This window comes from Sorex fumeus, unplaced genomic scaffold (genome assembly GCF_029834395.1).
Source record: "Sorex fumeus unplaced genomic scaffold, SorFum_2.1 ptg000047l, whole genome shotgun sequence".
Taxonomy (NCBI): Eukaryota; Metazoa; Chordata; class Mammalia; order Eulipotyphla; family Soricidae; genus Sorex; species Sorex fumeus.
The window spans coordinates 51,275,304-51,302,220 of NW_026606104.1; the positions used below are offsets into that span (position 1 = coordinate 51,275,304).

General features: G+C 58.1%; 1 protein-coding gene across 1 annotated transcript; it reads right to left on the bottom strand.

The window, feature by feature from the left end:
• Positions 1–1,440: 1,440 nt before the first annotated feature.
• On the bottom strand, positions 1,441–26,442 carry COL8A2 (collagen type VIII alpha 2 chain). Its single transcript, XM_056123397.1, has 3 exons — positions 26,399–26,442; positions 4,015–4,211; positions 1,441–3,680 (listed from the first exon to the last, which is right to left on the bottom strand). The coding sequence occupies exons 2-3, from the start codon at positions 4,193–4,195 to the stop codon at positions 1,762–1,764; spliced, it is 2,100 nt and encodes a 699-aa protein (XP_055979372.1). The 5' UTR covers positions 4,196–4,211; positions 26,399–26,442; the 3' UTR covers positions 1,441–1,761.
• Positions 26,443–26,917: the final 475 nt, after the last annotated feature.

Consider the following 26,917-nt stretch of genomic DNA (forward strand, 5'->3'; position numbering starts at 1 on the left):
TTTTATTGAGGTTGTGTCAGTACCATCAGCACCATTGCTTTTCTTTAAAAAAAAAAAAAATCCCATTTTCTTCGATTCCCTAGCGCATTTTCCCCAAATCTATGACACGGGCACCTAATAGGCATGTAGAGCGCTAAGCTTCCTGTACCAGGTTAGACATGAAATTACTAAAGGAAAATATGCCTTCATCTTAAAGTTAGTATCAGAATAGCAAGAATACGCAAGGTCATGTTTCATTGCTCAAGCCTGACCCTGGATCAAAGCCAGTCTGGTAAGTGGGTCCCTGGGGCTGAACCCCCACCAACATTTTGGCCACGCCCAGCTCCCCTTCCCGAGGCTTAAGGAATGGCACTTGGCAGCAGCTCACTTCCATGAACCAACCCTCCTGGTCCCTCAGCGCCCTCCACAGACAGTGTCCATCAGGATGCCCCTAATGAGTCAGCCGGTGGCAACCTGGACCCAGGAAGGAGGTGGCAAAGGGCCCCGGATGGCCTGAGGCACCTTAGTTGATCTTCTTGTATTAGGGAGGAGGAACCTACCACAAACGTCAGCTAAACGTGTGGGTAGTGACACTGGGGCTCTGGAAAGTTCCTATGGGTCACTGCAGATACCTGGGGAGGGGGTCAGGGCTGTCACAGTGGCCAGTGATGGAGCCGTACACAAGGGCATGTCACTGTGCACGCTCAGGACACACACTGTCCTACCGAGACCGAGGGGAGGTCCCACATACACAGGAAATGAGCCCCGACTTCATCCCTCCGCTGGAATCAGGGCACAGAGGGGAGGGGAGGCAGGGATTGCTGCCTGTGGGGTGGGGGGAAATGGCAGAGCCATTCAGAACCAGCTCATTCCAGAGGGGTCTATCGGCATCTTCCTTCCCAGCCTCCTGAGCTGGTTTTATGGAGCTGGAACCGGAAGAGTGGGCAGGAGAGGGGCGGCCCAGAGGCCCACAGGCCCACGAGCTCTCGCGTGCCCCTGCAAAGGAGCAGCCTGTCCAGCTTCGTGTGCTTGTTCTAAGGGTGAGCTCTGCCTTGGGGGTGCCTGGGGTGGGGGAGACAAGGCTCCCTTACAGTCCCGTACGAAAGCACGAGCCCCACCACCTCCAGGAAAGGAGAGGGAACTACATGGGGGCCGGGGAGGGCGCATCCATCCTGCAGCACCTGCCCGTGTGCCAACCCACAACCCCTGACAGACTCAGGGACAGTCAGGGCTGAACCGCACGAACCCTGGCTGGCTGGCGGAGGGAGGGCAGCTGCTGTCCTGCCTGGGGGGCCAGAGGCAGGTCCCTCCTCCCCACCCTGGACACAGTCCTGGCAGGTGCCACACCGGCTCCCTGCTCGCTCAGCCCCCTCTTCCTTCCCCCTGGAGGGAACGACTCTTTGGGGACCCACCTTCTGATGCTGGAGGACCTGAGGGAGCTGAGGGTGGCCAGGCCCCCCTTCTCGGGGAGATGGAGGGGGACCCTCAGACCTCCTTGGTCCAGCAGAGTCCAGGACCCCCAAGGGGCCTCCCAGGCTGGGCAGGAATGGGGTACAACCCACCCCTACCCCACTGCTCGGACATCTGGGAGACTCAGACCAGCCTCTCCTGGCCACCCTGCGCCCCGTGCAGGGAGGAACCAACGCGTTCTCCTTGGGCCAAGACCAAAGCGCCTCTGTCCAGCTCCGATCTGGTGGTTTCCTTTACATGGAGGTTCTTGTCACCGGAAAGTTCTCTCAACCACCAGAGGTGGCGGCGGGGGCAGTGTCGGCGCCTCCCGGGCTATGTGGGGCAGAGCAGGAAGCCCGAGAAGGAAGAGTGGATGTACTCGGTGGAGTAGAGGCCGTTGGCCTGGTCTGAGGGCATCTGCACCCAGACCTGGTCATTGGGCCGTAGCTGCAGCACGGCACCACCCGACGCCTGGTCCAAGTAGCCCTTCTTGTACTCGTCGTAGGTGTAGGTGGCCGGCACGTTGTTCTTGTATAGAGCCACCCACACGCTGGTGCCCTTCACGTGCACGTGGTAGGCGAAGTAGTAGACGCCGCCCACGGGGCAGGTGAAGATGCCCGTGGCCGGGTTGTAGCCGCTGTGGCCGTTGTAGAGCGTCCGGTCGAACTTCACTGGCATGCCCGAGGCAGGGAAGGGCGAGGTGAGCACCGCCGTGAAGGCCGGCGTGGCCTGGGCTGGCAGCTCCCCCAGCCCCAGGTGTGGTTTGCCCCCCTTGCCCAGCACCGCCCCCTCCACGCCGCTGTCGGGCAGGTGCAGGCCCGCTATGCCTGTCTCATCCAAGGCCCCGGGGGCACCCGGGGGGCCGGGAGGGCCGGGAGGCCCAGGAGGGCCTGTGAGTCCGGGGGAACCGGGGACCCCAGGGGGCCCTGTAGGCCCGGTCATGCCAGGTTCGCCCACTGTCCCCTCTCCAGGGGCCCCTGGCAGGCCTGGTTCCCCTTTCAGGCCAGGCAGGCCCTGGGGCCCAATCGGGCCAGCTGGGCCCTGGAGTCCTGGGATTCCCGAGGGGCCCCTCAGGCCTGGCTGCCCGGGGAGCCCCAGCTCACCCTTCTGCCCCAGGGCGCCTGCCACCCCAGGACCCCCAGGGCGGCCCGTGAAACCTGGCTCACCCTTGGGCCCAGCTGGTCCAGGGGGTCCATGGGCCCCCGGGAGCCCCCTTTCTCCTGGGACCCCAGGTTTTCCAGCCAGGCCACTCGGGCCCTGGTCACCTCGAATGCCAGGCACCCCTGGAGGTCCTCCAGGCCCTGACTCCCCCTTAGGTCCAGGGGCCCCACGTCTCCCGGGGAGTCCTGCAGACCCCGGAAGGCCAGGAGGCCCCCCCAGGCCCTGCGGGCCCTGCTCCCCAGGCTCCCCGTCCTCCCCTGGCTCCCCCCTGTCCCCCAAGAGCCCTGGGACCCCCGCAGGGCCCCTGTCTCCCTTAGGGCCAGGCAGCCCAGGAGCCCCATAGCCAGCAGGGCCCATCAGGCCGGGGGGGCCCCGGGGCCCAGGCTCACCTTTGGCCCCTACCAGGCCCTGTGGACCTGGCACCCCTACTGCCCCTGGCACCCCAATTCCATTCACCCCAGGGGACCCTTTGGGGCCCAAAGCCCCTGGTTCCCCCCTGGGCCCTGGTACCCCAGGGGGTCCCGACTCACCCTTATCTCCAGGGGCCCCAGGAAGCCCATCCAGGCCAGGTCTGCCCAAGCCAGCAGGGCCAGGAAGTCCAGGGGGGCCAGGGGCGCCCCCCTGCCCTGGGGCCCCTGGCAGCCCCGGTTGGCCCACCCCCTTATCTCCCTTGAGGCCTCGACCCCCTGGAGGCCCCGGGTCACCCTGGGGCCCTGGCTCCCCTCCAAACCCAGGGGGCCCTGGCACACCCTGGGGGCCTGGTTTCCCAGGGACAGCAATGCCTGAGGGCCCAGGAAGGCCAGGGGGACCTGGGGGCCCCCGGAGGCCCTGGTCCCCTCGGCTTCCCGGCTCCCCCCGCAGCCCTGGCTGCCCTGGTGGCCCGGTCTTGCCTGGGAGCCCTGGGGGACCAGCTTTGCCCGCCCGGGAGAAGCCAGGGGGCCCAGCAGGGCCAGGCTGCCCGTGCAGCCCTGGCTTCCCCGTGCCTGGTTTTCCTGGGAAGCCAGGTGGGCCTGGGGGGCCCCGAGGTCCAGGCTGCCCCGGGGGGCCGGGTTCTCCTTTCAGGTCCATCGGCAGCATTGGCAGAGGCATTTCTGAGAGAGAGAGAGAGAGAGAGAGAGAGAGAGAGAGAGAGAGCAGTCAGTGTCCTGGTGGTGGGGACAGAGACCAGCCACTGCACTCCCATGGGAGGCGGAGTCCAGGGGTGGACAGTGGTCTTGGGGGTCTCCACACCCAGCCTCCCAAGCCTGCCGGAGAGAGGGGTGAGTCTCAATCCTGCATGCGGGTGTGGATTGGCCACCAGGGGGCACCGCAACCCTCCCACCACACACCCCAGCCCCTTTCTGGGGCCCTGAGGCTGGGAGCCTCGAGTCAGCATTGGGAAGGAGAGAAGGAAAACGGGGGCGGGAGGGGCAGGGAGGTGCTCACCCAGGTACTGGCCCTTGCCCTCGCGGAACGGGGGCCCCACAGGCCCCTTGAGCATGGGCTGCACGTACTTCACAGGCGCGTAGCCCGCCGCCCGGCCGGCCCCTCCACCGGTGGCTGTCCGAGGCCTGCAGCCCAGCAAGAGCAGCAGCAACGGGGGCAGGGGCACCAGAGCCCCCCGCATGGTGTCCGAGGTTGTGCTGCAGGGAAGAAGGAGAGGGGCATGGAGCCGGCTCCAGGGTAGAGCGGAGGGGGCTCAGGAAGTGCCCGCTGGGGAGCTCTGCTGGGCTGAGGTGCTCTCCATCATGCCCTCAGCCTCCTCTGCCGGCGGCCTGTCCTGTGCCGTGGCTCTTCCTCCGACCACCAGCTCGAGGGACTCCCTCCCCTGGACCACAACCTCCCTCCCGTGGTGCCAGCAGGCTGTGCTGCCCACATGCTCCTTTTATCTTCCAGTAGGTGGCGGTGTTGTCACTATCGCTCTGACTTCAATCATGCTGATGCCCATGGGGTGGGGGACCTCATGTGACATTCATGCTTTATTTGCGGGGGGCACTCAGGCAATGCTGAGGAAGTCCTAGTGAACCTCCCAGCAGTTCTTAGCCAACTGGGCCAGAGAAGTGGTGCTGCTCAATGCTGGGGTTACTCGAGGCACCCGGGGCGGAGCCCAGGGGCCTCCAGCCGCACCTGGGGCTGCTCAGGAGCCAGGTGTGCCCGGGCATTAAACAGGGCTCAGGGGCCAGAGCGACTGTACAGCAAGTAAAGCGTTTCCCTTACATTCAGCCGACCTGGTTTGATTCCCAGCACCCTCAATGGTCTCCGGAGCACACCAAGAATGATTCCAGAGCACAGAGTCAGGAGTAACCCCTGAGCATTGCTGAGTGGCCCACAAACCAAAGGGAGAGGGAGGGAGAAGGAGGGGGAATGAGGAGGAAGAGAGGAAGGAAGAGAGTTAGGGAGGGAGGGGCGGACGGATGGACAGACGGACGGACGGACAAATGGGGTCGGCCTCGTACAAAGTCTTAACCCCTGTACCAGCTCTATGACACCCTCAAGGCCTTTTTATTTTTTAATATTTTTCCCAGTGGTGCTCAGGGCTTCTTCCTGACTCAACACTCAGGGATCGATCCTGATGGGCTCAGGGGACTACATGGGGTGCCAGGGATGGAACCTGGGTTGGCTGCATGCAAGGAAAGTGCCCTCCCTGCTGTACTATGGCTCCAGTCCCCCTCAAGGCCCCTTGAATCTATTCTGTGCCTGTATGTCCAACTGCATCGCAGTTCACTCCTTTCTCTGCTCACACACACACACACACATACACACACACACACACACACACACACACACACACACACACGCCCAGAAACACAGAACTCCTTTCAGATCTCTGACACCAGCAGCTGCATACCTGTGACAGACCCCCTTCAAACATCATTCGGGGCCTGGGCAGCTGGCACTCCTTCCAGTGTCTACACAGTGAACCCCATCTTCCTGTGTGGCCTCCCTCACCTGGTGCTATTGTTGCATTTAGTTCAAGAACAAGGCCTGAGCGTGGGTCTGACCAGCCAGCCCAGGTCCTCAGCTCATCAGCTGGGGGAGCTCCAGTGGGCAGTTTCTGCTCTGTGAGCCTCAGCTAACCTTCTCTGTAAAATGGGCTTGCACATGCACAGACAAACATATACGTGCACTGTTCATCTCAGATTCCTAGCAGGCAGAAAGCAGAATGACACAAGGGGCCATCCGCTTAGAAAGTATGTGTATGGTCTGCAGTGCCAAGGATCCTCCTAGGCAAGAACCAGCAATGAACATTCTGATCAAGGCTACCCCACAGGTAAATGTTGGAAACCCTGTGCTGAGAAGACCAACACCAAACCGCAGCAGAGGGGCGGGAAGCTGGCTCATGTTTTTCGGGCGTGAGGCCTGGGACTCAGGCCCCCACACCACAGAAAGGACAAAACAGGAGCCGGAGCCATACTCCAGCAGATGGGGCGTTTTGCCTTGCACGCGGCCGACCTAGGTTCGATCCCCGGCATCCTATATGGTCCCCCAAGCACCTCCAGGAATAATTCCTGAGTGCCGAGTCAGGAGTAACCCTTGAGCATTGCTGGTTGTGACCTCCCCCCCCCCCAAAAAAAAGACAAAACAAAATTTATTCTAGAATCCCACTTAAATGCATGAAGTGTGCAGAACAGGTCAATGTAAAGGTAGGAAGTTGGTTCCTGGCTGCCGGCGCTGGAGGCTGGTACAGGGTTTCGGCAGAGCAGAGTGGTCTGATGGCTGCACAGCTGTGTGAGAGCAGGAACCCCAGACTGGGGGGTGGAGAGCACTCCACAGGCTGGAAAGACCAGGCTCTGTCCCCAGAACCACACGATCCAACAAGGTGGCCCAGTACCAACCCCGTGCACTGCAGAGTGTAGCCCCCAAATGAAAACAAAACCACCACTGCAGGCTGGAGACAGGGCTCACCTGTGAGAGGCACTCACGCAGGAAAAAGCCAAAAAGTGTTCGTGTCAAAATGGGAACCAGAGAGAGCACAGAGGGTAGGGTGCTCACCTTGTATGAGGCCAACCTGAGTTAGATTCCCCACCGGGAAGAAAACACTCCCCTGATCTCACTCCTGGCAGTGCTGTAGGGGGCATATGTGATGCTAGCGATCGAACCAGGGTCAGCCGCATGCAAGGCAAACGCCCTACCCACTGTGCTATCACTCCAGCCCCCAAGACATTATTTTTAAAAAGCCTGGACTAGGGTCAGAGTACAGCAGGTAAGGCACTTGCCTTGCATGCAGTCGACCCACATTTAATCCCTAGTATCCCATATGATCCCCCGAGCACCACCAGGAGTGATTCCTGAGTGCAGAGCCAAGAGTAATCCCCGAGCATCGCTGGGTGTGGCCTGAAAAAAAATTTTTAGTTAAAAAAATCACTGTCACTGTTCTCCTGTTGTTCATCGATTTACTCGAGTGGGCCCAGTGACGTCTCCATTGTGAGACTTTGTTACTGTGTTTGGCATATCGAATATGTCATGGGCAGCTTGCCAGGCTTTGCCATGCAGGCGAGATATTCTCGGTAGCTTGCCAGGCTCTCCGAGTAGAGCGGAGGAATCGAACTTGGGTTGGCCAGGTCAGCCGCGTGCAAGGCAAACGCCCTACCCACTGTGCTATCGCTAAGCCTGAAATAACAGTGGCCTCTCGGGAGACAACACTTGCCTCATGGGCACCACCCATGTTCAGGTGTTTGGTTTTGTGGAAGGGGTTGGCCGCGCAGTGCTCAGTGGGTCCCTCAGGTGATGCTTGGCTCAGCGGTAGAAGCCTGAGGGTGCAGTGGTCTAGTCAATACTGCTCAGGCGTGTCATTGCTGGGGACACCCAGGACATCCCCACAGTAACTAGTGGTCGCTAGGGCTATCACTGGCAGTGCTGGAGGGGGGGGGTCGTGAACTCAGAACCTAACTAAGGCATGCCAGGTATGGGCTCCGCCCCCACACCTGACCACCAGCCCTTCCTTCCCACCCCAGCATCCACACTTGAGTGGGGACCATCTGACATTTTCACCCCAGCAGAAGTCCCCACTCCCCTGACCTCCAGTCCCTGTAAGAGGCTTTGATTCCAGGAGGGTGTGGCTGTGTATGTGTGGGATACAGAGCCCCTCTTTTCTGAACTGAGTCTGGAGCAGCAGCTGAGGTGTCTCTGAACCGGTACCACATGAAGTTGTGCAGGAAAGGAGTCGGGGCTCCAGAGAAGATGGTGACGAGACCAGCCGAGCTTCAGGCTGCGAACCGCAGCTCTGCCATCAGCCTGGAGCCACAGGACACTTTCCTAGACCTCAGCAGAGTCTGGCCACCTCCAGAGGGTCCCAGGTGCCAGGCCCGGGCTCCAGCTTCTCAGCCTCACTCCGCCCTGCCCCCACTGCCAGGCTTAAGCAACCATTGCCCTGTTTAAATGTAGTCGTTTGTCTAGAGTTTTCTCGGGGCGGGAGGGGGGGATCACACCCAGCAGTGTTCAGGGCTTACTCCTGTCTTTGTTCTCAGGTATCACTTCTGGTAGGACTCAGGGGACCATATGGGGTGCCGGGAATTGAACCCAGATGATTGGTTACGTGAAGGCAAGCATCCTATTCTACTGTGGCACCCGCTTCTAAATTTGATTGTTGAGCCTGAGACATAATTCAGGTTTTGCATGCACGAGTCCAGGTTTGATCCTCAGCACTGCAGAAGTCCCTCAAGCACCACCAGGAGTGGCACCCCAGTCTATCCCCCAAGAGAACCGAGAGGGTCTGGAGCAATAGCACAGCAGGTAGGGCATTTGCCTTGCACGTGGCCTACCCAGGTTCAATTCCCAGCATCCCATATGGTCCCCCGAGCACCGCTAGGAGTAATTCCTGAGTGCATGAGCCAGGAGTAACCCCTGTGCAATGCTGGGTGTGACCCAAAAGGCAAAAAAGAGAGAACTGAGAATAACTCCTGAGCACAGCTGGATATTCCCCCCTGAAAAAAGAAAAGTGTTCATTGTGTTTTTTTTTTTGAGCAACAGCAGCCGATGCTCATGGCTACTCCGGGTGGCGCAGAGCCGGGGACCGAACTGGGCCTCCCCCGCTGAGCACAGCAGGCTTGCTTCCCAGCCCAAGAAAAATAAAGATGATGGCTATGTTTTGTTGTTGTGAGGGTCATTCCCAGCAGTGCAGGGGATAGGGAGCATGGGGGGGGGGGGGAGTAGAGTTGAATCCAGGACACATGCTCTGTTCCTTGAGCCTCATCTTCAGCCTTTTTGTCCCCTTTTATACACGCAGAATTAAGAGAAGACCAGATACAGGACTCACAGGACTGGCCCTGTGAGAGGAGCCCTCAGCAGGGCTCCCTCAGCAGGGCGCCCAGTCCTGCGGCCATGGTTTGGCAGGAGAAGGGGGCAGGGACGCTGTGCTTTCCACATCTCGGATCAGGAGGAGCACAAAGACTTGCTCCCAGGATAGATAGGGGTGCCAGGAGTTGGAGCAGTTCTGTTAATACCCGAGCTCACTTTTTTTTTTTGTTTTTTGGGTCACACCCAGCGAAGCTCAGGGATTACTCCTGGCTTTGCACTCAGGAATCACTCCATATGGTCGGGGGACCATATGGGATGCTGGGAATCAAACCCGGGTCAGCCGCGTGCAAGGCAAACGCCCTACCCGCTGTGCTATTGCTCCAGCCCCAAGAGCTCACTTTTTACCATCTTTATTTGCAGTTGATAATGTAATCTATGAAAAGTCCTATGAAATCTGGGCAGGAGAGGGATTGCACAGTGGGTAGGGCACTTGCCTTGCACACAGCCAAGCCTGGTTCAATCCACAGCACCTTATCGGGTCCTGGGAGCCTGGCCAGGAGTGATCCCTGAACTCAGAGCCAGGAGTGAACTTTGAGCACTACAGGATGTGGCCCTAACCCTCTCCCCACAAAAAAAGAAAGAAAGAAAGAAAGAAAGAAAGAAAGAAAGAAAGAAAGAAGAAAAACAAAGAAAATGAAAAAAAGAAAAATCCATTGAAATCTGCAAGAGTCACTGGGACTGACACATTTTTCAGTAAGATCCCACATGGCAGATGAGGATGAGAAGCCACCACACAGCCACTAGACCCCTACACCCAAGAGCTGAGGACTGGGCCAGCAGGGATGGTCGTGTGGTCTTTGAAGGGGAGGTGGGCACTGCCAGGCTGTGAGCCTGCTGGAGGGGCTGCAAAGAGAAAGGATGACCCAAGGGGGCCGGTGCTCCCACCAGCATCATCACAGCCCAGGCTCCCTGGGAGTCTTGGAGGACCCCTTCAAGCACACACACACTCCTAAGACTCTCTGGCCCCTTCCCGCTCCGTTTCTCCGCCATCTGTGACAGATGAGGCCCCACTCTGCTGCCCCCTGCTGGCGGGTGCCCCTCACTGCTCTCTCCCTCTAGGCATCAGCTTCTGTACCTCCATCCCGACCCCCTCCATCCTGGCCAGCACACAGATACGATCAACAATGTGGCTTTCATTTTTGGATTTTTTTTGGGAGGTGGGGGGTTGGGTTGCAGTGCTCAGGGCTGACTCCCAACTCCATGCTCAGGGGAAGAGACTGAGTGGGATCCACCCCAGGCCTCCTGCATGCAGAGCATAGGCTCCGCCTGATGAGCTCTCTGGCCTCAGATCAGTGTCTGATGAACTCAGTTCACCATCTAAAGATTACTTCAGTACTCGCTCCATCCCTCCGATGGTGCAGATACACCATCCGAGTGTATGAAGCTCAGATCTGGGTCAGAAGCTCCTGAGGGCTAGAATGGGAGGAAGTGCCTGTCAACCAAGAGCGGAAAACAGATATACCAGAGCAAGCCATTCCTCTGCTCCTGGGGAGCGGGGGGAGGAGACGGGGGAAAAGGACTCTGAGGTCCAGTCTGGCTCTGCTGTGTGGCCTCCGACAAGTCGTCACCCTCTCTGGTGACCTCTTAGGAAGGCAGGCAAGAATGAGAGCAGCTGGGAAGGGGCTGGGCTGGCAGGGCCAGAAGGTGGGGTGCGCACGGAGACGCTGATTCAGGGGTTGAGTGGTGGCGGCAGCGTGGTAGACACACTGTTTGGACAGCTGCAAGTCCTTACCGGGGATTTCCCCCCTTTTTCAACAAATCCCCGTAAAACAGCATTTTGTCCAAGTCAGCGTTTTGTGGCTGCTCAGCCTCCTCCCAGCGGCCAAGGAGGCTGGCTGGACGCGGGTGGTGCTCTGGGGTCTTTCAGACCAAGTGGGGGAGGAAGCGCTGCTATGGCCGTCAACGCTTCTCCCCAGGGGAAGGGACATCAGTATACTCCGGAAGATCCCATGGGGGTTGGTGGGGAGTGCCCATTTCTAGGGTGCCTCTCGGGGTCCAGATCAAAGGGAGTCTAAGTTGGGGGGCCCAGACTCCTCACAGACGGTGATGGGGTGTGGCTGGGCCAGGCTCCGCACAGCCTCCTGCCGCTCCAAGCCCCCTACCCCACCCCAGACTGGCGGCTGCAGGGAGCTCAGGCGGCCGCCAAACCGCAGGTATGCTGTGAGACGCTTCCTGTGGTGGAGACGGCTCGGGGGAGCGGGAGCGGGGCCTCTCCTGATCCTCTGTCGGGCTCCTGACTCACAGCCGCAAAGCACAGCACGGCACAGCACGGCAGGGCACTGTGCGCACACACACACACACACACACACACACACTCGGTATGGCACAGCACGGCAGGTCAGAGCACACACACACACACACACACACACACACACACACACTTGGCAGGGCACATCAAGGCAGGGCATGGCACTCACACACACACAGTAGGGCACAGCACGACAGGTCAGAGCACACACACACACACACACACTTGGCAGGGCACATCAAGGCAGGGCATGGCACTCACACACACACAGTAGGGCACAGCACGACAGGTCAGAGCACACACACACACACACACACACACACACACTTGGCAGCGCACATCAAGGCAGGGCATGGTGTGCACTCACACACACACACATGGCAGGACACAGCATGGCAGAGCACACGCACACACACACACACTTGGCAGGGTACATCAAGGCAGGGCATGGCATGCACTCACACACACATGGCAGGACACAGCATGGCAGAGCACAGTGCACGCACGCACGCACACACACACACACTTGGCAGGGTACATCAAGGCAGGGCATGGCATGCACTCACACACACACATACACGGCAGGACACAGCATGGCAGAGCACAGCACATGCACACACACTTGGCAGGGCACATCAAGGCAGGGCGTGGCATGCACACACACACACACACACACACACACACACACACATGACAGGGCATGGCAAGGCAGCTCTCGCTCCTGTCCTTCCCCCCCCCTCCCCTCTCTTAATCTTTCTGTCTGTCTGTCTGTCTGTCTGTCTCTCCCCAGCTCTGTCCAGATCTCATAGGCAGCAGCATCTCTCTATCTGGCACCTCAGTCAGCTCTCTCGGGGGTCCCCCACAGGCCCTGAATTCTCATGCCTTCAGAGGTGTCCTTGGGGAAGGAGGGCCCCTGCCAGGCGTGCCCTGTCCTGTGACCCATAGAGGCGCCTGGGCTCTTACTGCAGCGACCTCTGCTTCTGCCCTAAACAGCTCGGGAAGTTCTCTGAAGTCAGTGCTCAGTGCACAGGGCTTGTAGGAGTGATGGGTCCTGACAGGGCAGAATGGGGCTTCCCACCCCACCCACCACCACCCGTTGGGAGCCCCCGACTCCCCACCCTCCTCCAATGTCCCTCAGCCAAGCTTCTAGAAAAAACTGTGTCCCCTCCCTACCCCGCTGCTCCCCACCCAAACCCCCCACCCCGCATTCCCATCCTCCCACACCAAATCCCCGGCCGGCGGCCAGGCTCTCTCTCCTGGACAGGATCCTCGGACTTCTGGTTCTGCAGAGCCAGGCTTGCCCCGGGCCAGCTCCGGCCTCGTGGCTCCTCTCTGGGAAGTTTCCCAGAAGCCACCGTCGCAGGTTCGTTCCTGCCATCACCTGGACCCTGCGTCCTTCCACCTGCTCCTGCTTCTGCCTCTCCCACCTGCCCAACTGTGCTCAAGCAGCCGGCTGGCCCTGCCCCTGCCGCTCCCCACCGCACCCATGTCCAGGAGCCCCACAAGTATCCTGGCGAGCCTGTCCTTTCGTCCTCAGGCCCCAATCAGTCCCAGAGAACCTTCTCTGCTTCTGTCCCCTGTCCCTTCCTCCTCGTCTCCCTCCCTGCTTCAGCCCTGGGCCTAGCACATCCCAGCCGCCCAGTCAAGCTCCCCAAACTGCGAACCGTCCCCGTTAACCCTACAGCTGCTCTGGACCCCACACTGGTGGGGTCCACCCCCAGGTGCAGCTGATGTGGCTTTGGGGCCATCACTGAGCTCAGCTCTGACTCTCCCTTGCTCTGGCTTCTGAGACCCAGGGAGGCACGAGGAGCAGCCTGCTGGGGCGCGGGACAGGGACAGGAGCATGTGACTCCCCCTTTCTGTCACTGAATCCAGGTGTTTGGGGCTGGCATCTCTCCTCTCTCCCAGTCACAGCATCTGAAAGCCCCCCACCCCAGTCTCTCCCTGCCCCCTCCCTTTCTGAGCTCCAGTCTTACAAGACAGAGACTCCGAATGAGACTTCGAATGCCTCAGAGTTAAAGGTGTGACTCCCAGACTCCAGCAGCCTGGAGTCTGGGAGTCAGAGAGGAGGGGGGAGGGATGAGCTGCTGCTTGCAGGACAGGTGGCCTCCTAACCACTGTCTCCCCACCAAACCTCAGTTCCCCAGCACCCCTGCGGGGACGCTCAGACTTCAGGGGCTCAGTTTGAGAAGCAGCATGGAAAAGGGCAAGGAAAATGCAGCAGGCCCAGAAGGAGGGGTATAGCCCTGGGGAGAGCCCCTCCCTGAGAGCAGAGCCCTGGGTCTCTCTGAGAGAGAAAGCCGTGGGTCAGGAACTAGAGAGACAAATACAGGCTGGAGATTAAAAAAAAAAAAGAAAGAAAACAAAAGAAAATAGGACTTCCTGGCAGATTTTGAATAGAGGCCATGAACCTTACTTTGGGGGGGGGGGGGGGGGCGGAAATCTCTCATTTAGGAAATGAGTGGTGTCAGCTGCATGCCGGAATCTAGAGACCCCAAGCTGCTCAATGTCTCTCTGTGCCCACCTGCCCACCTCCACCGGCATGATCCCCCCTGCCCGGATGACCCTCGCTAGCTTTCGCCTCAGGGCAAATAGTTCATTCCTCATTTAAGTCTGAACTCAAGGGGCTGGAGATACAATCAGGTACTTGCCTTGAACACAGCTGGCTGCGGTTTGATCCCCAGCACCCCATATGGTCCCCTGAGCCTCATCAGCAGTGATCCCTGAGCAGAGTCAGGAAGAAGCCCTGAGCATTGTCAGGTGTGGCCGAAACACACACACACACACACACACACACACACACACACACATTTGAGGAGACTCACAAAAACAGAAACATGCCTCCTCCTCCAAGCAGTTCTCCCCACCTCTTGAAGACCAGATAGCTCCTCCTAGCAGAGAACAGCCCCTCTTCTGCGAACCTCACCTCACCTGACAGGGGCCTGGCCCAAAGTCGGTGCTTGGCCAGATGTTCCAACTCCAGGCCTCTCACAACTCTGCCTCCCCCTCCAGTCAGACCTCACAGAGCAGCTTCTCATGAGACCCCTATTTTGAGACCTGATCTTCTTCGGGCTCTGCCTGAGGCCTCAGCTCTGAGCTGAAGGGGGGCTCAGACTGGGCATCCCTCCCAGGTGGAGAACAGCTCCTCCTGCCAGGAGCCCACCTCAACCCATTTCTCAGTGAATCACCACTCTCCTCCCCCAGGAAAGTGCATCTCAGGACGAGTAGGGGGCTGTGGGTGGGAAGAGGCCCCTGGGGCAGCCCAGGGCAGCAACACAGCGGGACACTCGGTTCTCCTTGGTGCCATCCCGGCTTCCCAGAGCGTGCCTCAGACAGCTAGGGTTCCCCTGGCCCCAGCTCCCCCAGCCCCAGGCCGGGCCAGGCGGGGGCCTCCTCCTCACAGCCCATCCCTGGCCTTCTGGTTCGCATTTGCAGCCTTTTCCGGAGCGCCACCCGCCGCCCTCGGCTCCCGCGCCTGCCAAGATTCCTGGGCCTTCGCGGCTTCCCCGTGCGGTGGCGGCAGCGGCCCGGCGGCAGCAGGAGAGGCCGGGCTGGGCCGGGAGGGGGCCGGCGGGAGCGAGGCCAGGCCACTGCACCCGAGCAGGCCAAGGAAGCCCAGCCGCGCCAAGGAGCCGGGCCGAACCGTTCACAAATGAGAACAAGCTGCTTCCGAGCTGGGTCACGTTGGACGGCCCAGGCGGCAGGAGCTGTGGTCACCTGCAAGTCCAGCTTACCTCTCAGGGCAGAGGGGCCTCGGAAGGTCCCAGCAGAGGTGCGGCCTGAGGAGGAGGAGACAGAGGGAGGGAGAAGTCAGCTTCCTGCCTCCTGTCCTGAGGAGCTCAGCTCGAGGCCAGGGGCTTCTCCCTGGGGCCTGGGAGCTGTGTGCCAACTCGCTGATGCCCTCCATTCAGTGCCCATAGAGTGCCTGCTGGTCGGGGCATGGAGTTCTCCCATTCTCAGTCCCACGGGAAAGCCTGACTGGGCGCCTACTCCGTGTCCGGCCCTGAGCTGACACGACCCTCCCCAGAGTTAAGATTTCTTCTTGGGACGCACCTGCTATACAGCTGTCTTCAAGTCTGGCCTGGGGACACAGAAACGGCAGACATGCCACACACTCAGATACACATGTGCACAGACATACACGCCCACATGTAGTCACGCACTCACACAGACATGCTCATACGCACTCACACTCAGTCATGCACTCACGGACATGCACACACACATGCTCACACACTCACACAGACAGACACACACACGCACACACATACACACGCAGTCATGCACTCACAGACATACAAGCTCACATGCACACACATCTATACTCATATACTTGCTCACACACATATTTTTATACATGCTCATGCACACGCATTCACATACACACTCACATGTAACACAGATATACATACACATGTAGTCACTCAGACATACATGCTCATATACACTCCCATGCAGTCATGCACTCACAGACACACACTCACATATGCACACATACACATACACACTCGCTCACTCACACACAGACATACATGTTCACACACATGCACATATAAACACGCATGTAGTCACATAGACATACATGCACACAAGCAGTCATGCACTCACACAGATACTCACGCTCATACACACTTGCATGAAATCATGAACTCACAGGATACACATTCTCTTATGCACATACATACACACTCACACACTTGCTCACTCACACAGACATACACACACACACATACATATAGTCATGCACTCACACAGACATACATGCTCATATATACACATAGTCACACACTCACAGACATACAAGCTCACAAATGTACACACATACATGCTCATACACTTGCTCACACACACAGATGTATATACATGCTCATACACACTGAGACATACACACTCAACTCACAGACATACACAAAAGCTCACACATACACACACAAGTGTGTCACAGAGACACACACTCTCACTCATATGCCATCAGACAGACATATATGCTCACACATTCACACAGAGGCATACACGCTCACACATGCACACACATACACATACACACACAGACATACACAAATACACTCACACACAACGTACACTCCCACACATACAAATGTATATGCATACTCACACAAGATACACAATCACTCACAGACATATACACATGCTCACTTTCTCACACATGCGCGCACACATATTCCCACATAGATACATGTGCTCACACACGCACACGTATACTCACATACCTGCCCCCAACTAGCAGGAGGCATCACATGATCTCTGGGCCCTGGGAGCATGTTGCCTCCCACTGTTTCCCCAGAAGGCTTCTTGGAGGAAGCAACAGTGAAGCCGGATCCTCCAGGGAGGCCCATTTTGTGGCCAGGAGGAGTCTGAAGGGCAAAGAACAGGAGTTTCCGGCAGAAGGAAGCCAGAAGGGCAGACCGGGCCCTGGATGTCGGGGATAAGCTTCCTTCGAGGAGCTCTGAGTGTTTGTCAGGCCTTTCTCTGGACGGCAGTGGGGGCCACACAAGGTTGTCGAGTGAGGAGGGATGTGGTCAGACCACGGGAGAGCCGGCTCCCCATTTCTGCCTCAGTGCAGCCTGATGCCCTAGTTCAGATCCCGTAGCTGAGGGGACTTGGGGGACCCGAGGCTGTGGTCCAGGCCCAAATGTGACTCCTGGTAGATGTGGGGGAGGGACAGCCCGCTGGCACAGAGGCCTTGCTGACCGCGTCACTCTCTCCCCCAGCTGCTTGCTCGCCTCGGCCTGCCCCCATGGAAACTCTGACACCCCAGGCCAGTGTGTCTCTGTCCAAGCAGACGGCAGATCCCAGGGCCCCATCCAGCCCCGCTGTGCTGGCCTCTGCCCCCGGCGCTCTGAGCACCGTGAGTCAGGCCGGATCAGGAGATGATGCTCCGGGCACCCAGCCCAGACCAAGGAGCCTGGACAGGGGGTGCTCGCAGCCCAGCTCAAACCCAGCTCCGTAGGCCCCTGCCCACACCCCACCATGAGGCACTGGGGAGTGGACCAGAGCTTTGGAAGATGAACATGAACTTATCAGGGTGTGGCAGGAAGAGGTTATCTGTCCAGACTCACAGAATGACAGAGGGGACCAGATAGGAACAGGCTCAAGGGTTAAAAATGATTTAAATGATTTAATGATTATGGGAACTCTAGTGTCTATGAGAGAGAGAGAGAGAGAGAGAGAGAGAGAGAGAGAGAGAGAAGAAAAGTACCTGCCATAGAGGCGGGTGGGGAGGGAAACTGGGACCATTGGTGGTGGGAAATGTACACTGGTCAAGAGACAGGTGTTTCAACATTACATGACTAAAATCCAGTCATGAAAAACTTTATAACTTTGTACATCACTAAAATTCAATTTTTTTATTTTAATAAAAAATTTTAATGAAAAATAAAAATCTCAAAAACGAAAACTGCTCTAAAAAGTTCATTAAAGAGTCCAGAGTGATAGTATAGAAGGTAAGACATTTGACTTGCACATGGCCGACCAGGGTTCGACACCCAGCATCCCATATGGTCTCCCAAGCACTGCTAGGAGTAATTCCTAAATGGAGAATCAGGGGGTAACCCCTGAGCATCGCCGGGTATTACCCAAAAAAGAGAGATAGAGAGATAAAGGCCCTCCCGTTGATCGTCGATTCGCTCGAGCGGGCCCAGTAACGTCTCCATTGGAGACTTTGTTGTTACTGTGTCTGGCATATCGAATACTCTCGGTAGCTTGCCGGGCTCTCCGAGAGGGGCGGAGGAATCGAACTCGGGTCGGCCATGTTGGCTGCATGCAAGGCAAACGCCCTACCGCTGTGCTATCACTCCAGCCCAAAAAACAACAACTTAAATTTTAAAAAATTAAATAAAGTCTAGGGACTAGAGAGATAGTACAACAGCAGGGCACTTGCTTGCATAGAGCCAATCCAGGTTCGATTCCCTGTACCCCATATGTTCCCCCCCTAACCCATCAGGAGTGACCCCTGAGTGCAGAGCCAGGAGTAAGCCTTGAGTACCACTGGGTGTACCCCAAAAACAAATTTAAAAATTAACAAAAATCAATAAAATCTAGGAGCGGTTGTACAGCAGGTAGGGTGCTGGCCTTCCATGCTGCCAACCCTGGCACTCTAAAGGGTCCTTCGAGCCCCACCAGAGTAATCCCTGAATAGACCCAGAGTAAAGCCTGAGCACTGCCAAGTATACCCCCCCCACACACACATACACACACCAAAAAAAAAAAAAAAAAAGGAAGGAAGAAAAAGAAGGAAAAAAAATAGGTGAAGATCAACAAATGAACAAACTAATCATAAGTGACACTTTCGGTTGGGTGATTTGGTGTGTTTTTTTTGTTTGTTTGGCTCAGGGCTCCCTCCTGGTGGAGTTGGCAGCCCCTTCTGGGATGCGGAGGTTAAAACCTGGGTCAGATGCATGCAAAGTAAGCGCCCTACCTGATGTCCTATCTCTCCAGCCCAGCCCCCAAAGTTTGTTTTGTGTTTTGATTTGTTTTGGGGCCACACCCAGCTCACGATTCACTCCTGGTGGGGCTTGGTGAACCAAACGTGCTGCCAAGGGTTAAACCCAAGTGGGATGCATGTGAGGCAAATGCTATCGCACCAGCCTCATGACCACCTTTTGTTTTTTTGGTATGTTTGATTTTTAGGCCACACCTGGTGGTGCTCAGGGCTGACTCCTGGGTCTGTGCTCAGGGCTCACTCTTGGTGGGCTCGGGGGACCATATGCGGTGCCAAGGATCAAACCCAGGTTGACTGCATGCAAGACAAGCACCTTAACCACTGTAGTATTTCTCTGGCCCCCAGAGAAAGTTATTTTTTGTTTATTTGTTTGGTTTTTTAATTATTTTTTATTTTGGGTCATATCTGGAAGTGCTCAGGGGTTACTTCTGGCTCTGCACTCAGGAATTAGTCTTGGAAGTGTTCGGGAGATCATATGGGATGCTGGGGACTGAATGTGGATCGGCCATGTGCAAAGCTAATGTCCTACCGCTGTACCATTGCTCCCGTCCCCTTTGGTTGCTTTTTTTTTTATTTATTTGGTTTTTGCTTTTTGGATCACACCCGGTGTTGCACAGGAATTACTCCTGACTCTGCACTCAGGAATTACTCCTGGTGGTGCTCAGGGGACCATATGGGTTGCTGGGAATAGAACCTGGGTCGGCCACGTGCAACACAAATGGTCTACCCTCTGTGCTATCGCTCTAGTCCCGGTTTTTATTTTATGGGCCACACCCAGTGATGCTCACAGGTTACTTCTGGCTTTGCACTCAGAATCTATTCCTGGCAGTGCTCGGAGGACCACATGGGATGCTGGGAATTGAACCTGGGTTGGTCATGCAAGGTAAATGCCCTACCCGCTATACTATCACTTGGGTCCCAAAGACCATTATTTTTAAAGGTGAACATGGGTGGAAAGGACAGGGGGTCAGGCAACTTTAGGAGGGATGGAGTCTCTGTTCTTGACATTTAAAGCACTTCTAAAGTTGGCCCCCATCAATTTTTCTCACTCAGATTTGTGTAGTGGATTGCTAAGAGCCCAAGCTTTGAAACTGGCCACCTAGGTTCAAATTCAGCTTCTCTTGAGCTGTGACTCTGTCCCTCGGTTTCTTCTTCTGCAAAAAAGGGAAGATGAGGTGCCTACTAAACTGAGTGGTTGCGAGGATTAAATTATATCATTACTGAGATGGCCCAGAATGGGGCCTGTGCACGGTAGAGGCACCAGAAATGTCACTACAGCTGGGAGGGTGTCAGAGTGTTTGTCTAGGGCCAGGGAGAAAGGTCAATGGGAGGGTTTGTGTGCTCTTTTCAGGAGCCCTTGGTTAAGTCCCCAGCATCACATGGTCCCCAGAACAAATTGCTGCTAGCGGCCCCTTGGCACTACTCAAGGTTTCTGAGCCACACGTGGTAGTGCTTAGGGCTTACTCCTGACTGGGCTCAGGGATCACTGCGAGAGGGGATCAAGGGACCATACGGGGAGCCAGGAATTGAACCTGGGTCAGTTACATGCAAGGCAAGTGCTTTTCTCACTACCTTATTTCTCCAGTCCCTCAAAAAAAATTTTTTTTTATTTCTGGGGGGTTTTGGACCACACCCGGCGATACTCAAGGGTAACGCCAGGCTCTGTACTTGGGAATTACTCCTGCGGGAGGAGGGGACCATATGGGATTCCAGGGATTGAACCTAGGTCAAGTTACATACAGAGCAAGTGGCCTACCCTCTGTACTATCTCTCAGGCCCCCAAATTTAAAAATTGTTTAAAAGAGAGAGAGAGCTCAAAGGGTTGAAGTGCTCATTTTGCATGCAGGAGGACCAGGTCTAACCCAAACACTTTATGGTCCTCTGAGCACCACCAGGACCAACCCTGGTGTGGCCTCAAAGCCAAATTATAATAATAATGAAATAATGTCCTAGACTGGAAACGCGGATCAAGTGGTGGCGCCTCGGTCCCCAGCACAACACGTGAGGGTGGGGGACAGGGTGCCATGGTCCCCACAGTGACAACAATAATTGTTCCTCGGGTCTCTAAATCCCCAGTACATCATATGCACAAGACGTGCTCAAGGCATTATTTTATCTAACATGCTCACAATCCTGTCACGGGAGGCCTGAATGTCAAATGCTCAATCCTCTGGAAGGCTTTGGGGAGCCGTGGACGGTTGCCAGGAGGGACATGGTCAGGGCTGTGGTTGACCAGGTCTGCATTTCTGTCACAGTCACCCATGATGCCAGGCTCTGTGGGAAGCTGTCCATCTTTCTGCAGAGGAGCACTGAAGGCGGAGGGAGACGCCCTTTTCCAAAACTCCAGGGCCAGGAGACTCGGGGCCTGCCCACCTCCAAACGGCTGAACCCTGGATGCGTGGCCTAAAGTGCTTCTCCCCATGATCCCCTCCACCCAACGGGGATAGCGAAGGTGGGGAGGGAGTGGCCAGCTCCAGCACCCAGAGCCCCCACAGTCCTACAGGATAGGAAGCAGGGGGCATGCCAGCAAGTGCCCGGACCCACTTCAATGGTGCACTGCTGCCAACCCCCACCCCAGCTCCCTTCCTAATCTCCGGGGCCCCTGCCCTGGTGACATTCCCTCCTTGCACAGAGCCGCTGCCAGCTAAATCCCAGGCAGATGTGGGTGGGGCGGTCTGCCCCTCCTGCCCGCCACGAGCCTCTGAGAGCTGCAGGGCTCCTGAGGAGACGGTTGGCCACAGCCTCAGGCCCACTTCCCTGCCCCAACTTTCCAAACTGAGGTGATGATGGCCAAGCTGTGAATGCCACCATCACCTCTGGGGTGCAGCAGGGGAGGGGACGGTGGTGGGGAGAGCGTTTGGGGGGGGGTCTCTCTAAGTTTCTTGCTTAAAATATCCTAGTGGCAGGGTGGGAGCAATAGTTCAGCAGGTAGGGTGCCTACCTTGCACATGGCCAACCCATGTTTGATTACCAGCACTTCATATGGTCCCCCAAGCCCGCTAGGAATGACCCCTGTGCACAGAGGCAGACAGGAATAAGCCCTGAGCACCGTTGGGTGGGGTCCAAAACCAAACAAAAACAAAAAAGTTCCAGTGGGGGCTGGAGATTCAGCACAAGGCCAGGGTGCTCTGCATGGGGTTGGTCCAGTCCAGTTTATGGTTGGTCCCCCAAGTCCTACTAGAAAAAGCCCTGAGCACAGAGGCAGGAGTAACCCCAAAACACCAATGTACGTAACCCAAACTCCCCAACCCCAAAAATAAGCCCAGAAGGACTGGGCTCATAGGGCTGGATACTCACTTTTTTAGGCCCAGCTTTCATCTCATCACCACATGACCCTTGGGTCTGTCAGGAACCCTTGTACTGCCAGGAACGAGCCAGGGACAGCCCCCCAAACAAAAGCAAGCAAACAGAAACCCTGGTGGGGACTAGGGAAACAGCTCAAGTGGTAGGGCACATGCCTGACACACGCAAGGCCCGGGGTTGGATCCCTGGCACCATTGGCTGTGGCCGTGGGTGTGAGTTCCCACAATAATGACAAAAGAAAAAAAAAATCCGGTGAGTAAAGAAACACTCTGGCAGCAGCTGCAGTGTCCACCCGGCCCGACCTCTCCCGAGCATGTGACCGCGCTCGCCCGTGTCCAGCTGCTTCCCCAATAAAATGAGGACACGCGCCACTTCCTGGAGCCTTTGGAGAGTAAACAAGCTGGTCTCACCGCAAACGGTGCTTGCAGAGAGCAGCCCTCAGCATCCCTCCACTCCTGTTCAAATCATCATCACCCTGACACCTCCCCGAAGCCTCCTGAGGCCCCACTGGACCCAGCAAGAAACCGAGGCACAGGGTGAGAAGTCATGTGCTCAAATCCTCCCTGCCAACCAGGGGCTGCTGCCCAGAAGCTGGGCCTGCGTTGATCTGCCACGATGATCGCTGTTCCTCAGCAAACTGCTGAGGCGTGTGTTGTGTTGGTGGGGGGGCCTGCACACCCCCTGTGGCCCCTTCTACCTGATCCTCAGGCTCGGGCGCTCTCCCACCCACGCCCGGCTGCCACTGCAGGAGGCAGCGCCACATTCCCGGCTAAGCAGCCGGATTTGCTGTGCTCCGGGAACTATGAAAAGAATGCTTGCCAGGAGCCGAGCCACGGTCGCCTGTCAGAGGGAGCTGGGCTGGGAGGCCCCCGCACGACGGGCGGGACGGGCCAGACTGAGGCTTTTCCGGCGCCCCTGTGCATGCGGCGGGTGGACATCACAGGGGCAGCGTCCCGGACCCTCTCGGGACAGACGCCCCCCGACACACACACACACACACACACACACACACACACACACACACACAGTCTCCTCCCTCTCAGAGACGGAAAGACGGGGACGCAGGGGGGAGCTCGCCTGCGGTCACACCGCAGACAGGGACAGAATCGATACCTCTGCACGGCAGCCCCTTCCTGCCAGAGGCTGCCCCCTTGCAAGGCCACCACAGGCTCTCCGCGGAGACCAGGGCCCCCGCCCCCCAGGCCCCACTGGGCTGGGCTCTCTCTTGGCCTGACTTTCTCGGGACTGTAGTCTCTGCATTCCACAGACACGCTCAACCCCGAAGCCCCTTTGGGCTGTGGAAATGGCTGCCATACAGTGGACGTGAAGAATGAGGCTACTGTCCCCGCCCCCCCAAACCACACAGAGGGGACAGAGCTGAGGACAACCAGAAGGATGGGAGCGGCCTCTCTTCACGAACCTGGAAGTGAAACCAGCTGGACCCCAGCAAGGTGACATGTGGCAGGTTACACCCCCACTGGCCTGTGCTTCCCTCTCTGTGAAATGGGCTAATGAGCCCAGCCTTGTTGCATCAGAGAAGGACTCAATGGCACTGCAGGTAGGGCCTACATACCAAGGTGCCCAGCATCCTCTGGTCCTGGCCACCCCTCTCCGAGGGGGAAGGAAGGTTGAAATCAGAGAAGTGCAGGGGAAGAGGAGCTCTCCCTCCACTCTCTTCCCTCCTTGATGCCCAACCAGAGGACAGTGGCCTCTAGGAGGCAGGAAGGCCTGAGCCTCAGCCATTGTGCTGCCGGCTGCTGTGCCACCCTGGGCAAGTTCTCCTCCGAGTCTCCAAACTCCCCCCCTGAGATGGGCCAGAGAAGCCAGCACGACTCACCCCGAGGCACAAACCCTCTGCCACCCCTTTCTGCTCTCCAATAGCCCAGACTCTCTCTAAGCCCATACACGTGGGCTGGGGACACTCATCTCCCAATTTGAAACTTCCCAAGAATCTGAACAAACACTACGGCACAGGGAAGGGTCACTTGGAAGGTAACCCAGGTCTGATACTGGGCTCCTGGTTGATGCCCACTCGAGCCACTGTCCACCCCCAGCCCTCCCCTGGAAGTGTCTGGAGCACAGAGCAGAGCTGGGGGTTGATTGCTCTCTGGAAGCATGACTCCCTGGCTGAGTTCTGTGCATGGAATACACGCACACATATGACACATGGCCATCCACAGCCAGCTCTGTACATATCCGAGGCCTCCCAGACACAAGGGTCACTCTCCGCCACCTCAGTCCAGCCTCCCAGCCAGTCCTGGCCTGCTCGCCCCTTCCCAGCAATTCTCTCTCTCTGTGTCCCACCCTCACCCCACAAACACCCCCCTCAGCTCCCATCACCTTCCTCCTCCAACTCGGTCTGCCTGCTCGGGGATTAAAGCGCTTGCCTTGCTCTCGGTCGAGCCTGGCCCAATCCTGGCACCACACAGGGTCCCAGAGCACCCCTGAGCACAGCTCGGTGTGGCCCAATACCCCTTCCCTTTTTGGGGGGTTGATTGTCTTTTGGGGCCATACATGGTGGTGCTCAGGGAGCACTCCTGGTGAGCTTGGTGAACCATATGAGATGCCGGGGACTGAACCCGGGTCTGATGTGTGCAAGGCAAACACCCTACCCGCTGTACTATCCCTCAGTCCCTCCCAATTCACTTTTCCTGCCCCCTAAAGGCAACAGCAGGAGCTACCGCCCTCTGAGGCTCCGACCCTTCCTCTAGACAATACTCTTGGGTATTAGACCTCTGCGCAGTAGTGAGTCCATCCGGCTGTCCTGCAGGGGTCCAGCCATTACTCAGAGCTGCCGCTGCTAGCTGTGCTCCCCCAGCTCACCCCTATACCTGTCAAGGCTCTCATTCATCCTGGACACTCCAGCCCAACTCAGCCCCTCCACCACCCCCCAGGGCAGGGAACCTCTACCTTTGGTGGGGCTGTGGCGGGATGAGGGTGTGGGGGCGGGGTGCCTGGGCTGAGGCCTCAGCTGGTCCACTTGCCCATCCCCCTGCTCCCAGACACATTCACTTCCAGATTTCCTTTCCTAGTCCTCAGAACCCAAGTGGAACCACACCCGCACACGGGGGGTAGGCAGAGACGGTGGTGCATGTGTCTGATCGTGTGAGCCGTGTGGCCTCCTGCCGGTGGGAGTGGTCGGGTGTGGGGGCCTGACATGTGTCTGCACGTGTGCGTGCAAGCCTGTGCGCGTGTGCCTGGGCAAGTGTGTGATGTGCTTGCACATGTGAGCCTCTGTGTGCGTGCAAGCCTTGTGTGTGCATTGTGTGTGCATGTGTGAGCACGTACAGGGTGTTCTGTGAGGCTGACAGGGAGCCCGTGGAGCTGTGAGCCCACCTGGGTGTATCCTCATTACCATTGGAGGGACAGCGAGTGTGCACAAGTGTTCACCGGCCCAGCAGGGCCCTATGGGGCCTTCCCCACCCTGACTGAGGCAATCAACTCCCCAGATGCCCCCCCAGGCCCTCCCCTCCTCCCTAGAATGGATGAGGACCTGCCTCTAGTCCCTGCAGGGGGACCCTGGAGTGCCTCACCCCTGTTCATTCCCCCCCCACCCCTTCACCCTGGCAGCTCCCGGGCAGCTCCCTGAGCCATGGAGAGGACTCGGGATTTCTGCAAGAGACGCAGAAGGCAGCAGTGGGGAGGCCAGTGCACTGCCAGGCACCACAGAGGAGGCCACAGGCAAGTCTGCACCTGAGGCTCTGCAAATCTCCGGAGCACACACTGACCAGTGCAGGGTAGCAACTGGGAGCCGCTGCCCTCACATTCCACGAACACTGCCTGAATGGCTCACAGGGATGTACACAGATGGACACGCACACACACACACACACACACACACACTCATTCACACACACATGCACACCTGCACACACACAGACACACTCATGCACACGCATGCACACATGAACTCATGCACATGTGCACACACACGCACACACACATATGCATGCACCGTGCATGCACACACACACACAAGCATGGACACATACACACACGCACACACTTGGGCCTCCCAGCACCCCCACTCAGCCTCTCCCAGGGAACTCCCAGGTCTCCAGCCCCAGAGCAGAGAGTTTGGGGAGGGGGTCTTTTCTGAGACCCTCTGACCTCCCTCTGAGGCCCCTCCACAGGCCCTTCGGGTCTGCCAGCCTCTGGCAAAGGCCGTTCGTTCCTCGGGTCGGTCTCCAAACAGGGGGGTGCAGCCAGATGCCCTGATATGGAAGGGACCTGGGGCAGGTTGGAGCACAGCCTGGAAGGCCGGCAAAGCAGCCCGGCAGAGGTGGGGCGCGGGGTGGGCGACACTGCGGGCTCCTCCTGCTGTCGCCCCCTCCCTCCCACCCCTCTCCCGCACCCTCGAAGGAAGCTGGGTCGCCCGGCGGTGCCCACTTTGCAGGTGGCAGCGGAGGGGACCGGCTCCTTCTCCCGCTGGGGGCTTCCTCGACGGCCTTGCGCGGGGAAGGTCCCGCACCCGAGCGTCCACCCCGGCCCGGGCGCCCCTGGCCGCCTCCCGCCGTTACCTGCAGGCGCGCGCCGTCCGGCCTCGGGGCTCCGCGTCGCTCTGCCCGCGCCCTCGCGGCTGCCGAGCGGGCGGGCCGGGCCGGGGGCCGGCGGGGCGGGGCGCGGCTCCCCGCCCCTTTCCACTGCCCCGGCCAAGCCCGCGCCCCGCCCGCCGCTCGGACCCGCCGCGCCCGCGCTCGCGCACCTGGGCAGGCCCCACGACGGGGGGAGGCCGCCTAGGGAGCAGGGGTGGTCGTCAGCCGACCCTCGGGAACGAGCGGGAGAGCCCAGTGCTCGCGGCCAGGCGGGGAGCCCCGCGCCTCCGACCCTGGGGGGCGCGGGAGGCTGCTGCGCCCCCGACCCCCTGAAACGGAGAGCCCCCTTCTGGGCTCCGAAAGGGGGCAGAGATGCCCGTGAGGAAGCTTCTGGAATCGTCCTGGTGGGGGCTCTCAGGAGGTGGCCGGTGGGGCTGGAAGGAAGGGTCCTGGCGAGGGGAACTGGGGAGTTTTATATTTGTTATTAGTTGTGGGGGACCGCTG